The sequence below is a fragment of the Botryllus schlosseri genome, chromosome 16 (assembly GCF_051294905.1).
Source record: "Botryllus schlosseri isolate E-star chromosome 16, Bs_hap1, whole genome shotgun sequence".
Taxonomy (NCBI): domain Eukaryota; kingdom Metazoa; phylum Chordata; class Ascidiacea; order Stolidobranchia; family Styelidae; genus Botryllus; species Botryllus schlosseri.
This window is the reverse complement of record NC_137251.1, coordinates 4,048,457-4,063,895: the sequence shown is the minus strand read 5'-3', so window position 1 is coordinate 4,063,895 and position 15,439 is coordinate 4,048,457. Positions and strand designations below refer to the sequence as shown.

The window sequence follows — 15,439 nt, the reverse complement described above, 5'->3', positions numbered from 1 at the left end:
TCCAGTTATCGTAACTGTGACTCGGTAATTTTATCGCGCGACTTGTGATTACAGAGTGGCGAAGGTACTGGCAGAGTAGAACTGACCGTGGACACGAGCGACCTCGACGCACTGCCGCTGTACGACTACAAGTCGTTCGACTTCGGCCAGAAATACCAGCGTCACGGGTTCCACTTGAAGGAAGTCTGCTTCATGGGCTAAGCGAGGAAACACCCGAGGAATTTGATGCGTGCGACAATACCGCGCCGACGGCGCGCCCGCGAGACCCGCGCGGCTCCGGCCGCCGGAGCTAGGAGGCAATCGAGACGTGGACTGTGACAGAAATCTATTTTTGTACTCTTTGCACTCTGTGTCTCGCCCGACGCGGCTGAATTGCGTCTCATAGTGCTGGATGACACGTAATTCATGCCGAGAGTCGGACTGTTCCCATCTCTCGCACCCTGTGCCGTAGGACTTGGAAATGAGTTTGTTTGTGCTGGAATAAACTTATTTGCAGGTTCGACTCTCTCTTCTCCGCTCCACTAATGTTGATGTTGTGTGTTTTTGGGTGGAGTGATTTTCAATGAGGTTGGAAAAATATATGTGATGTCTGGCATCGTGAACAGTATATACGCTGTGTTTGATTGTGTGCAAGACTGTTGAGGTTGTGATCAGGATTGATTGATAGAAGCAGGGCTTCGCAGCCGGAGCCAGGCATTTTCGCGTGAGCTCTACGTGAAAATTGAATGGAGTCGGAGCCACTTGTTCCAAAAATAGCTACGGCTCCGATGTACTTCGTAAGATGCTATTCTACTAGGGTACTGTTGACTGAATCCATATAATTTGACAGCTACCCTTCATAAAATTAACAATTGTTGCTTAGTTGGGTCACCTTTCGTACTAACCACGTTGCTGACTGACGCAATTGATAGTTTTGACGTATTTAGCGGAGCAGTGGTGTCAATGATACCTGGAGCTAATCTATGATTCAAGAGTACGCTGGCGCAAGTGGACCAGTGATTCCCAACCGTGGCTCTCAGAGCCGCATGCGGCTCCAAGGTAGCCTTCTTGCGGCTCTGGTTGACCTCTAAATAGAGGGTTACCATACGTCCTCCTTTACAGCTTTTAGAGTTAAGATAGTGAATAGAATCGAGTGAAAATGGGCATAAATGACGCTAAATAGGAAATCGTGGTTGGAACGAAAGTGACGGCCTTTTTTTAGTCAACCAACGTGTAAAGTGTGAAAGAAAAACAGTATTTTTGGAGTTGAGCCGGAGAGTTGATTTTTATTTGATTTAACCAACCACAAAGTCCTCCTCGCCATCTCATCCGCGTAAGCGGTGTCTTACGAAAAGCCTAGAGGTGGGCCGTGCTATAAGTCGGCAGTTACGGAAAATAATGAAGATAATCGGCCTGGTGTAGGCTACATGACCATAGTAGTCGACAAACACCATGAATACCACAAAACAAGCAAACAAAACCACAAAGTCGAAAAAAAATTCCCAGTTTTCCAAATTTTACTCCGCAATTCCAAGTCTGAAAAATTTGAAAAAGTGTGCTTCTTTCCCGATTCCAAAATACGGTAACCCTGTCTAAATATGGCACAAAAATATAATAGACGATAGTTGTTGTTTGTTTTCATGAATAGTTATAGTCAATTTCAGTATATGAATGATTAAATGAAGGATATTAGTAATGTCTAATGCCGTCCAAGACCGCTTCTGAAAACCGGGAAAGAGAGTTTTTGCAGACTATAGCGTCAAATGCATGGATGAATGCCAGGATCGGCCGCAGACCTTTATATGTCGTGTGTGTGAATAGTGAATTTCGACGCAATTTTACTAACATCAAAATAACGGTTCATAGTCGAGTATAAATTGCAGTAAGTCCAATATTACTCAACGTCTAATCCCTCACAAAACTTAAAGGGGCACTGCGCTCTAAAAATGATGTGATCTCAAATTGAAGGTAAAAACGAACAAAAATTTTTGGCCGCAGCCATTTCCTTCAGAACGCCACCGTAATGGAGCTGTAATTTATTGAAATTTCTACAAGACCAGCTGCCGCGGCTGCTTAACCCGTTACATGGCACGATGTCTTCATCGTCGCACTTGCTCGACGCGATAAGGCAGTCACGCAGAGAACGAAACTTAGACACATTTCCTTCATAACATCGGCTGACAGCTATCTAACATTCGTTCTCTGCGTGACTGCCTAATCGCGTCGAGCAAGTGCGACGGTGAAGATATCGTGCCACGTAACGGGTTAAGCAGCCGCGGCAGCTGGTCTTGTAGAAATTTCAATAAATTGCAGCTCCATTACGGTGGCGTTCTGAAGGAAATGGCCGCGGTCAAAAATTTTTGTTCGTTTTTACCTTCAATTTGATACCACATCATTTTTAGAGCGCAGTGCCCCTTTAAGCATTAAGTGCTGGAATGTATGAAGATTGAAGAGCTACCATATAACGTAATCATGTGTTGTAGTAATGATATGCATTTTCAGTTCATTTTAATAATAGGCCTAGCACTCGCCAATATGGGTCTATCAATGCTAAAATAACCGATATAGAATCGATAGAAGTCTATGCACATGTTCGGTGCATGCTTTTGAATTAGCTGGATGGTGAGATCCAGCTACCTTCAGATTTTCGTTATAAGTAGCCTACTAGAGTGTTTTCATGCGGCTCCATACGTAGTTTGAAATGCGGCCCCGACATCCAAAAAGGTTGGGAACCGCTGAATTTGACAAATACTCCTGCTCCAAAGCCCTAGCTAGCAGGATGGGACTATACGGAATCAAGCTGATTACTATAACATGACGATCAGAAGACGTGTTGGAGACTTGAGGTGAGAAAAATACGAAAGGTCTGAATAACCTGAAATCGGTGTCATTACGGAGCTGCTTCTAAATCAGATTTAGTCAGATACTAGTCCACCCTCAAGATTACCGGACCATGACCTGACCTATCGATCTCGCCAGCTTCCATGACATGCCACCCATTTTGTCGCTTGCTTTTTCTATAGTACTATCTTCTTTTACTTTTCATTCAGTGTGCATATGCCTCCTCTTTACATCGCCAAGGCCAAGGTGGATGTCTGATTACATAGACTACTCCTAGTCGCTTCGACATCTTCATATCCTTTCATTGCATCGCATTTTTGTGGTGTATTGAACTGATAAAATTGCTAATAAACCAATGATGATGATGACTTGGTCATTTTGATTGTTGAAAATAGTTAGCCAAGGAAATCCAAATCAGGTCTATCTGCAAATTCGTTTATTGAATCAAAATCCAAGCTAAATTCTGCGTAACACGCAAAATCTCCATCTCATTATAATTATATACACTAATTGCCTTATAATGTAATTAAATTTCTCACGTGACTAGGAAAATCCTTTTCATCAATTACCCACCATGACCTAAAAATATTGACAAAACAACATTTAAATATGAAGCATGCGCAGTGCGCACTGAATGAAAAGTAACGGAAACAAGTATAAAATGGACTAGTGATAGTCAACCGCTGGTCCGTAGCAAGTGTCCTGCCGGTCCGCCAGATATATTAGAATTGTATACCTCAATTCCAAAATGCAAGACGTTTGATGCTCGTTCATTAAAGAGAAATTAATTCATTAGGGAAATAACACACCAAATTTTAAATTGATTTGGAAGTTTGGAAGGAATTATTTCGCTAATGAACATGAACTTTAAAGTATTTTTTGAGGATGTATGCAACCTTATTCAAACTTTTTTTGCGCTATGGGCGCGATTTAATGTTGTCAATTATATTGATTATTGGGTACCCTTTCCTCAAGAAAAGATACGCATGACTTATAGAAACGGGCATTTAGGCGTCGGCCATTACCGCTCCACGACGCACCAAGACATATGATGTTTTAGGCCATTAACAATATGAGACTCCGAGAAGTGTGCCAGAACGATCGGCAGCGAGAAAACCTAGGCCGAAAAGGACTGCCTTATGCTGATCGAAAATTTTGATATATATACTATGTTCAATTGTCCATAGGCGTCTAAATGGCTGGTGCCGAATGTTCCTGTTTCTGGCAATCTGAACCCCACAAAACAAATGCCATCCCGCAGAAAAAATTATTTGTCAGTGAAGAAATAAAAATTTGAAATCGTGTGCGTCTTTTTAGCTTAGCCCGTTTGGGCGATTTCAATATATTTTAAAATGATAGCAGACAGGAAGTCATGAAATAACATCACGTTAAAATATATACCAATGGACCAACAGCCCAAATATGTTGAATTCTTATTTACGGGCGCTACGTTTTCCAAGACAGCACCTTATACTCAGCTCTACCAGGAGATCTGATAACGTGGGCAGAGAGTGTATGAAAAAAATTATAGCAATATATGCGCAATTCCCGATATCATTGACCGATTCTATCAGGATTTATAGAAAATTGCGCCCTTAGAGCGATTAGACACCAATCTCTCTGGCCGACCGATGGAAAGGAGAACAATCGATAAATTCTTAATTCGAGAGCGATCAGTATTTGTACATCAAAGGTGCCGCCTCGCTGTAGTGTCAAAACGGTTGCGTGCACTTCTCTCCTGCACTTTCTTCGCCTGGGTCGGCATTGAATGTACACACTTTTGCTGACTGGAGTGGTACGCGAGTACAGATTCTGTTTTTTTTCGACCGCAGGGAGTTCTTACAGTTCAGGTGGGGTTAATTTTGAGTTTTTTGAAGCCGTGGTCGTCGTGGTAAGGTCATAATCGTGGTTAGGGGCAATCCCACCAATGACGGCCTACGGGGAAGAGATCTCGTCGTAAAGCATTGGGATTCTTACCTAACCAAATTTCGTTTTAATATATTGACCATAAGAATTCCAAATCGATCCACTACCGAATTCATATACTGCGCCTTAAAATGGGCAGTTTATTTTCTGTTTCGCTCATGCTTTCGGCATCTCAACACGGTGGAAACATTTTTGACCGCCTTCTGCGCTCGAAATTTTTGTAGGTGGTACGCGAGCACTGCATACAACCTCGAAATGGTACGTGGGTGGGAAAAGGTTGGAACCACTGTCTTAGCGGATGTTAAGTTTTTAGTAATCCAAATTAAGACGCTCATAGGTAATAGACACACTCGTAAAATATAGAGATTCATGATCACAACTGCGCCGACCGCGAATCGAACCCAGTTCTACTGCTTGGCAACCTACTATGCTAATCTTCACACCAGTGGTTCTCAACCACTTGGACCTCGCGGCATCCTCTGAAAGCGAGAAATAGTTCGTGGCACTTTGTGTTACGTTGCACCGCTGCAACACCAACGGGGTGCGGGTACATGTCTGACCGAGGTATAAAATCCAGAATCCTATCATGGATGTTGATGGTTTATCTACATTCTGATTCTACGCTCCTCCGAAAGTGGTGTTCTTCACAAAGGCTGGAAGTTCGGTCATGTAAAATGAGGTAAATTGACCATTGTCAAAATATAACGAACGTTAGAAACAATGAGTAGACTATCCCGAGTGCAAAATTAGGCAAGATGATGAATAAAAAGTGAAATCTGTAATCAAATTGCGTCATGTTGTTGTTCTACCCGGTTCTGATGGATGTGACTAGAAAAAAGGTCAACACCTTCCGCCAGACCTTAATAACGACCAAATTGTTTAGTTAATTATCTCGTTCCCAAATGCTGCTATATGTGAGTGAGTTGGCGTTCCAACGGAATTTACAGTAGCCCTGGAGGCCCCGGTTTGATTCTTGGCAGTAGCAAGTTCCGAATCGCCGGAGCTTTATCTGAGATTCTTATCCACTACGTTGCTGTGCTTACATTGTCCTTGCAAAAAGACCCAGAGGAAGCCCCGATCAAGGACAAATTCAAAGAAGAGAATGAAAAGATCGAGGAAACCTAAAATAAGAAAGATCGAGATCGAACACAGTTCTATCGGGCATTATAGGCTGAGGGGAGTGAAAGACCGCATACTTGGTCGATTTGCATTCTCGATATATTCATCATATCGCGTTGTAAATTGGGTGTCGTGAGCGGATAAAAATAATAGAACTCTCTCGGCACCCCCGAGCAGTCCAATTGGCACTCCGGTAGAGAACCACTGCATTACACTATCGAATGTAATGTTAAGATTCAATAATTACACCATCGACGCTACGGTTATATGCAGATGTTGACTTTTGAGTAATCCTAATTAAGACACTCATAGGTACCATCGCAAAACACAAGGATTCATGATTTTATTCTCTGTTTCAAATGATCGTGGATTTTCCACAGCGCTTTCGACACTGTTCGACACATGACCTGCGACACGGCGTTCTGGTTGCGAGAAGCGATATCGCTTCTACTTGACGGGCATATTTCGTAAAATTTATTTGTAGATTATATCCGGTCTTAGTAATGATGAAACCTGATGAAGGTGAGAAGGGCACTGTCCGGATTCAGTGATAAGCCCGTGATATTTCAGCGATATTTTGCGACACGTGAACTGTTCCAATTAGCAAGCTTGCATAATACCGGTCCCGCTCGAATACCCGATTTTGACGGAGAAACATAAATCAATCATTTCAGAAAATTGCACGGTGATATGGTGATTTGATTACGGGATATATCCCGTTTAGAAATTCCTCACTGGATAATCAATCCATTCTGTGAAGTTCCCGAGCATGAAATGATTGACGAGCTGATTACATTGTAGTGTAAAACAATTTTGAGTTCAACCCAAAGTTATATATCTCCAATCATTCGTTCTGGATTCACAAAATTGAATCAAATAGAAATACTCTCAATGGAGTCGGGTTGACTTTTACATCGTTGCCCGTCCCCGCTCATATTTGATAGATCGTGTTGTCAGTGCCGTCACCCGTCACTGAAGCTTTTAGAATGAGATTGTTCTAATCAGAACTCAAACCCAATAAGACGAGGATGATGATAATAATATACCAGCTTCGTCCGTCTCATTATTTGCTGTAATATATGTAGAACAACTTTTGTTTTATGAGTTAGGGGTGGTAATGGGGTGTCGGGGGGCGCTGGCACCATATTCGTTGTCCAGGGGGGGGGGCGGTAGCTCGAAAAAGTTTGGGAACCACTGCTTTACATCATCGACGCTGAGGTCACCAGCTGATGTTGGCTCTTAAGTAATCATAATTACTGCGATTAGGACACTCATAGGTACAATCGTAATCGAACCCAGATCTATTGTTTGGAAGGCAACAATGCTAATCTTTAATCTTTACCCCATCGACGCTACGGTTATCAGCGGACGTTGGCTCTTTTGTAATCCTGATTAAGACACAAATAGGTACAATATGAAAACAAAATGAATCATGATGAAAATTGCGTCGACCGGGAATCGAACCAAGATCTTTAGCTGGGAAGGCAACAATGTCAACCTTTACACCAGGGGTTCTCAACCTGGGGGGAACGCCCCCCTTGGGGGGCGCGGAAGGCTCTCAGGGGGGGGCGCGAAAAATTGACGAAGTCAGTATAAATTGTACGTGTCCGAACATGTGTTTCACATCCATTATGAGAAGACGATTAATGAAGATGAAAGTTATTACATATTCAAGAAAGTTGCAAAATACAAACTCTAGCAACCGCGCTCAACGGAGTATAGTCTGATTTCAACTTGATTTGAGCAAATTTTTGAAATTCTTTGGAGATATAGAGAGCAATTCCCACGTGTAAGTCATTCATTGCTTGATAGCTTTGACAGTAGCCTAAAGCTTGGCGCGCTGGGCAGCTCTTGTTAGTAGCTTGCGAACTGCACTGCCTAAGACAGAATTAGATGCAACATAGGTTGCCCGGTTTCGCCCTCAATTAGGCTATAAATCAACACAATTTAATTAATTTCCAAAACTGATCAAATTTAGCCTGGCAGGACAGAACGACGCCTTGCGCTCTGTACTCACGACCAGCATCAGGATTAATCTCAGGGTGACCTACCTTGAAATTAATTAATGGATGTCTTGTTCAATGTTTTTTGTTATTTTCAAACAAGTTTGGAGAAATTTGTCATGTAAAAGACTCAACAACTGGAATGCCGATTAAAAATTGGCGTAAGATATACCTTATGTATACTATTAGATCAGGGGTGGGCACTGGGCAGCCTGCGGCCGTAGAAGGGAATTTGAGCGGCGTTGGACGCCTAATTCAATTAGTAGGCTATATGTTGGCGGCCGTAGACATGCAAATTGCAATTACGAATTCACTCCCGCATTTTCGAGAGATTTTAATTAATCTTGAAATTTTCTTCGCCCTCCGCGCAATTCAACAAGACTTCATTTTTTGATTTTAATGCAGTAGCGCCCGTCTTAATCTGAGCCGGAATGGGAATTGGCAAGAAATAACAATTCGTTCGCAGCCCTGAAAAATTTTCGCGCTCCGCGCGACAGTATGCACCTCCCGGCAACTATTCATAACATTGCCACTCGCGATTTCGTTGCGTACAATAGGCCATTGTGGAAAGTAGAATAGTCCGGAGTTCACCGGGAATGGATATGGACAGTTTACCATAGGAATTTTGTGTCCAGATCGTTCATTGCGGCAATGCCCTGGAATGCGGCCTTACGCTACCACGTACATAAGTAATCGAAATGCGGCCATGATTATCAAAAACGTTGCCCACCTCTGTATTAGATGATGTGCTCTTTTTGACATGACGATAAATGCAAGGGGGGTCAGGGGGGGCGCGATTTTTTTGACCATCTCTAAGGGGGGCGCGAGTCAAAAAAGGTTGAGAACCACTGCTTTACACCATCGACGCTACGGTTACTGTGATATGTTGGCTCTTGAGTAATTCTAATTAGACACTCATAGGTACAACCGTGAAACAAAAGGATACATGGTCAAAATTGCGTCGACCGGGAATCTATTGCTCCATTGCTTGGAAGGCAACAATGCTAACCTTTACACTTACACCATCGACGCTACGGCTACCGAGATATGTTAGCTCTTGAACAACTCTAATTAGACACTCATAGGTAGAACGGTGAAACAAAAGGATTCATGAGCAAGATTGCGTCCACCGGGAACCCGGATCTATTGCTTGGAAGGCAACAATACTAACCTTTACACCATCGACGCTACGGTTACTGGGTATGTTAGCTCTTGAGCAACTCTAATTAGACACTCATAGGTACAATCGTGAAAAAAATGGTTCATGGTCTAAATCAGTGGTTCTCAACCGCCGGTCCGCGAGGTACATTGCAATTTTATACTTCAGTTACAAGATGTAATGTTGAACGCTTGTCCAATGATAGAATAATTAAAAAATCAAATTTTAAAATAATTCAGAAGTTCGTGAGGTATCATTAGGGCTTGAAACATGTTCGATTTGACTTAAAGTTCAAGACGTGTTATTTGACGAGCGACAAGTACAGAACAGGTACGAACTGACTCATTGCTCAACAGCGCAGTTTGCGCGATCATTCGTTTTCGATTCATTCATTTTGTGTTGGACCGTAACTGGGGCACCCGAAACCGCCCAATTGGAGAGGGGTCGAGCTTAAAAAGTGCCGAAAATTAACTTGCAAATGAACCTAAATCATAGCGTATTTTTCTGAAACTTTTTGCAACATTTTCAATTACTTTTCGCGCTTTGCGCGATTTAGTGTCACTAAATGTCTTGCCTATTAGGTGCCCTTCTCCGAGATATACGCATGATTTATAGAAGTAGGCATTTCGGCGTCAGCCATTACCGCGCCACGACGTACCAACCCCTAATGAAGTATAGGCTAACATGGAACTCCGAAGTGTGTGCCAAAAATTCGGCAGCGAGAAAACCAATTCAGTCACGAATGATCGATAATATTCGGTATTGCTGCGATTAAGCTACATGAACTCTCTGCTTACACCAAGTAGAATGAATGTGCTCACAAGTACAGGTGAAAACATCCACCGAACTGTAGGGTGTGGGGGTGAATCCCCAGGAAGTTAGGCTTATCTTCCTGTGGGGGACCAAGACCAACGTTTTTTTGGAGGTACATGGGCAGGCCGTGTTATTTTTGGCATATGCCAAAACTGCCAAAAATAACTTATTTTTGGCATTTTTCGATTTTTATTTTTGGCAGTTTTGGCATCGTCCTCTAAATAGATAGTTTCAGCCTCGAATTAGTCACAAAAACGCTTTATTTGGGCTAGTTTGTCAAAAGACACCACAACATGTGCAGCATTCACGTATAATCAGTGCCAACAAACAATAGGAAGAAGAAAAAACCTAACGATTTCATAGGTTAATAATATCAAACGAAACCACAAAATGTGCAGTAGGCCTATCCATCGGAATCGGTGCCAATAAGCAAAAAAAGGAAAGAAAAGCCAAACAAACACGCTCAACAGCTGATTGTTACAGCTGTTGAATAGACTTAAATCGTTTGCACTGTAACAGTGCTTCCAGACTCAGGTCAGCTAAGTTTCTCCTAAATTCATTTCTCGCCCAGCGAATCTGGGAAATATCGGCTTCAACAGTAGTCGCTGAGGGAAAGAATGTTGCCAGTCATCCACAAAAGGTTTTCATAGCTTCAAAATCTTTGGAGGGCCGAACCGGCTTCCATGCATCATGAAAAGAGATCACTTCGCCAGTGCCATCGATCTCATCGCGGAAAGAATTTTCTTCCCGATCCTTTTCCAGGAGTTTCCTGTGTTTGTCTCTCAACACATTATATTTAGTAGCCCGACTATCATTTCTCCTTCAGTCTACCGATATATTTTGAGAGGACTTTTGTCACTTCAGGTGGCTTTAATATTACCAACTCGCATGGAAGAGTCCTGGGAAAATTAGCTTGTTTAAGAACATTGACGCAACAAGACTGTCTGGCAAAACGAGAATATGCAGCTCATCAATAGCCAGACAGTTTGTTGCGTCACAATGTTCAACTCGATCACAATGCAAAAATCGGGGTTGATTTTGGGGGTTCCAGTTCCATGAGCAGAATATAATTTATATTTTAATAATCAGTACTGCGGCAGCTTCTCATTGATACTCGTTTTATCAAATTTAGCTCTCGACAAGCCGGTCAAAAATGGTCGTAAAATTGCCTTTGGACAATTGGAAAGTATGACGCAAACCAAATGCAGCCAACCGTTTAATCTCGCTGTGCCCACACCATTTAGGACATCATGCATTCACCTCTAATGAGTGGGCTGGACCCAGATTAAGAAACCCGTCTTTCACAAACGCTCTTCTCGCTTGTAACGCGGTCCTGTTAACACAACACCATGAACGAAATACACTATTTGGCAAGCCGTGTTATTTTTGGCATATGCCAAAAATTGCTTATTTTTGGCATTTTCAAATTTTTATTTTTGGCAGTTTTGGCATCTGGCTCCTGAAATGCCAAAAATAACACGGCCTGTACATGGGCTAACGAAGTGCTTTTGCAGCCCGGATTTCCGGATGGCCGGTAGTTGCTGCAAGGTGTTTTCCTGCGGCACACATTGTATTCGTATAGTTGCCAGAGTAGCGTATGCGTCTGATGGAAGTGGGCAATGAGCAAGGTAGCACGGCAAGGGGCTTGGTTCGACTTGGTTCGAGTTGGCGTGGTCGTTTAAACCCACGGCATTCGGCGCGAAAGACTGTAAACTGTAAACTGCACGTTTATCTGGATAAGACAATTTTATCTCGACTCAGCAGACTGACTACCATTTAATTGCATGGATGCTATCATAAATATTATTAATTACGATCACAGCCCTTTAAATGTCACTCTCTAGCACCATATAATTGCAAAAAACGGTTGCATACTTTACATGTTGGCTTCATCTCAATTTTCGAAGTGCACCGGTCCGCCAGACATTTTTTAAAGTTTTACCGGTCCGCGAGGCGAAAAAGGTTGAGAACCACTGGTCTAAATTGCGTCGACCGGGAATCGAACCCAGATCTATTGCTTGGAAGGCAACAATGCTAACCTTTAAACCATCGACGCTACGATTACCGGGTATGTTGGCTCTTGAGCAACTCTAATTAGATACTCATAGGCACAATCGTGAAAAAAGGATTCATGGTCAAAATTGCGTCGACCGGGAATCGAACCCAGATCTATTGCTTGGAAGGCAACAATGCTAACCTTTAAACCATCGACGCTACGGTTACCTGATATGTTGGCTCTTGAGCAACTCTAATTAGATACTCATATGCACAATCGTGAAAAAAAGGATTCATGATCAAAATTGCGTCGACCGGGAATCGAACCCAGATCTATTGCTTGGAAGGCAACAATGCTAACCTTTACACCAGAGGTCTCAAAAACGCGGCCCGCGGGCCGCATGCGGCCCGCCAGAACATTTTGTGCGGCCCGCGACGACATTTTAGATTTTTATTAATTCGACAATATATAAGTGTCACATATATATTTTCAGGTTTTAAAGTGAAAATTCCCTCTTAAATTGCTCCGAAAGCCTTAAACTATTCATTAAACTTTACTATCACATCAATTGCAAACGCTACCATGCAGTGGTAGATTCACTATTTCGCCACATTTTCAATTCATGATGACAAAACCTGACCCTTATACGATTAGTGACTGAAATTTATGAGTTGGACTTGGACGCAGCCTTTCTTAGAATTACCCAGACTCGGGCTAACTCGATAGCAAAATGAAAATGACTCGAGTAGACTTGAAGTGACTCGAAATGCCGTGAATTTGTTAGAACCATGGACGCAACAAACTAATCGCGTATCAGGGGAATAGTGATAGATCAGACGGTCGCAGCTTGGTATTTTGCTAACTAAGCAAGTAGTTATGGCAACCATTGGCGATCTGTTAGTTACATGTTTGGTCGCTAAACCATGTTATAAAGGCCACTTAAAGGTACCGAGTGCCGCAGTGGTACGCTCTAACGTTTGGCGTTCCGACATTTCAATCACTAGGACACATTCCTTAATATATTCATATTATATTTATATTTTTTTCTGCTCCTACAGGCTATTTGAAGATATTCGGCCATGAGATTAATAGCCTACTTATCAGAAGTATTCCCGAATAATGGATTGGAATTACAATGCTAAACTTGGAAATGTTTTGATATCAGATCAGTCTATATTATCAATCTGTTAAATTCAAAATATTCATAATAGCTGAAAAATTATAACCCGAGAGCTTTTGTGATGACATCATACATTTGTCCGCCCATATGGTGTCTATATCTTATAATTAATATATATCAAGTACAACAACAATTCTATTCAAATAGTTATAAATGTGATGATTCTTGTCGTGCCCGGCCTAAATTGATACCAGAGTAAATCACATTTTGAAGATGAGTGTTTACTGTCAGTCTGCTGGATCGGCTCACTTTCAATAGGACAATTAATTCCCGCCAAATAAGGCCTACTTGGAAAGACATAGAATACCCCTATAAATGCTGCGGCCCGCGGCGTCGTAAAAACTGGAAACTGGCCCTCGAGCACATTTGAGTTTGAGACCTCTGCTTTACACCATCGACGCTACGGCTACAGAGATATGTTGACTCTTGGCGAATTCTAATTAGACACTCATAGGTACAACCGTGAAAAAAAATGTTCATGGTCTAAATTGCGTCGACCGGGAATCGAACCCAGATCTATTGCTTGGAAGGCAACAATGCTAACCTTTACACCATCGACGCTACGGTTAACGGGTATGTTGGCTCTTGAGCAACTCTAATTAGATACTCATAGGCACAACCGTGAAAAAAAAGGATTCATGATCAAACTTGCGTCGACCGGGAATCGAACCCAGATCTATTGCTTGGAAGGCAACAATGCTAACCTTTACACCATCGACGCTACGATTACCGGGAATGTTATCTTTTGAACACCTCTAATTAGATACTCATAGGCACAATCGTGAAAAAAGGATTCATGGTCAAAATTGCGTCGACCGGGAATCGAACCCAGATCTATTGCTTGGAAGGCAACAATGCTAACCTTTTAACCATCGACGCTACGGTTACCTGATATGTTGGCTCTTGAGCAACTCTAATTAGATACTCATATGCACAATCGTGAAAAAAAGGATTCATGATCAAAATTGCGTCGACCGGGAATCGAACCCAGATCTATTGCTTGGAAGGCAACAATGCTAACCTTTACACCATCGACGCTACTGCTACCGGGTATGTTGGCTCTTGAGCAACTCTAATTAGATACTCGTAGATACAACTGTGAAAAACAAAGGATTCATGATCAAAATTGCGTCGACCGGGGATCGATCCCAGATCTATTTCTTGGAAGGCAACAATGCTAACCTTTACACCATCGACGCTACGGTTACCTAGATATGTTGGCTCTTCAGGAATTCTAATTAGACACTCATAGGTACAACCGTGAAACAAAAGGATTCATGATCGAGATTGCGTCGACCGGGAATTGATCCCAGTTCTAATGCTTGGAAGGCAACAATGCTAACCTTTACACCATCGACGCTACGGTTATCAGTGGATGTTGGCTGTTTTCTAATTCTAATGCAGACACTGATAGGTAGAATAGTAACACATAAGGAATCATGATAAAAATTGTGTCGACCGGGAAGGCAACAATGCTAACCGTTACACCACCGACACGACTGCAGGACATGGTTGCGCGATTGCACACTTGCTCAGAATGTCTCAAACACACACCATCCAGGCATGAATTTAACATCAATTTTTTTACATCTTAAATTTGCCGACGCCACGGCTGCGATATGCATTTTATATCACACCGACTCCAAGTACACGATGTTTATGGTCAATATCAATTAGAGCTCGAGTAAATGACCTTACTGCGGTCTCATAACTGATATTTGTAAATTAAACCCTCATTCCCGTAGGCATTTTCTAATAACTATCAGAAGAGGTACAAAACTTTAAATAACTATCGCCTAACCTTTATTGCCAACCTTTCGCCACACTATATTGCCTCGTTTTGAATAAAATAGTATTTACGGTGAGCACAACCATAATAAATAAACAAAGAATCGGTCACCGTAAATACTATTTTATTCAAATCCAAATTTTTCGACGGCAATAACTCCGCTTCCACTGGTTGGAATTGAATCAAATTTGGTGAGCATCGTTGCTATTGACAGCCTAACACCTTCATGGGGTGAACAGAGAATTTTCAAATTTTTTGTTATTTATTTTTATATAGTAAATAGAAACTTTCTTCTCCTGTAGCAAAGCGGTTACTGGCTGGAATTGAACCAAATCTTGTGTGTAGGCCTAAATTAGGTAACCTAACAATTTTATCAAGTAGCCAGTACGATTCGAGAAAAAAAAGTCATTTTTGAAGAGCCCTACTGTGCACCAGAGATGAGCGGATTTGGAATTTCTATGTCCTAATCCAGAGGTCTCAAACACGAGGCCCGCGGGCCGCATGCGGCCCGCCAGAGCATTTTGTGCGGCCCGCAACGACATTTTAGATTTTTATTAATTTGAAAATATATAAGTGTCACATATATATTTTCAGGGTATAAAGTGAACATTTCCTCTTAAATTGCTCCGAAAGC

At 42.1% G+C, this 15,439-nt stretch overlaps 1 protein-coding gene and 5 non-coding genes across 7 annotated transcripts in view; 1 reads left to right on the top strand and 5 right to left on the bottom strand.

Moving 5' to 3' along the window:
* LOC145459039 (uncharacterized) overlaps positions 1-15,439 on the top strand; it is a 60,165-nt gene that overhangs the window by 27,973 nt on the left and 16,753 nt on the right. Inside the window, exon 48 of one of the 2 annotated variants that reach the window (XM_080337616.1) lies at positions 55-607. The exons of the other annotated variant lie outside the window; for it this stretch is intronic. Coding sequence (XP_080193742.1) covers positions 55-201 — 147 coding nt within the window. The 3' untranslated portion in view covers positions 202-607. Of the gene's footprint in view, positions 1-54; positions 608-15,439 lie in introns of those variants that run through there. 2 annotated transcript variants of the gene reach the window in all.
* On the bottom strand, positions 11,825-11,896 carry Trnag-ucc (transfer RNA glycine (anticodon UCC)). The gene has a single exon. It is a non-coding gene; the product is annotated as a tRNA-Gly (tRNA).
* Positions 11,983-12,054, bottom strand: Trnag-ucc (transfer RNA glycine (anticodon UCC)). The gene has a single exon. It is a non-coding gene; the product is annotated as a tRNA-Gly (tRNA).
* Positions 13,506-13,577, bottom strand: Trnag-ucc (transfer RNA glycine (anticodon UCC)). The gene has a single exon. It is a non-coding gene; the product is annotated as a tRNA-Gly (tRNA).
* Positions 13,666-13,737, bottom strand: Trnag-ucc (transfer RNA glycine (anticodon UCC)). The gene has a single exon. It is a non-coding gene; the product is annotated as a tRNA-Gly (tRNA).
* On the bottom strand, positions 13,983-14,054 carry Trnag-ucc (transfer RNA glycine (anticodon UCC)). The gene has a single exon. It is a non-coding gene; the product is annotated as a tRNA-Gly (tRNA).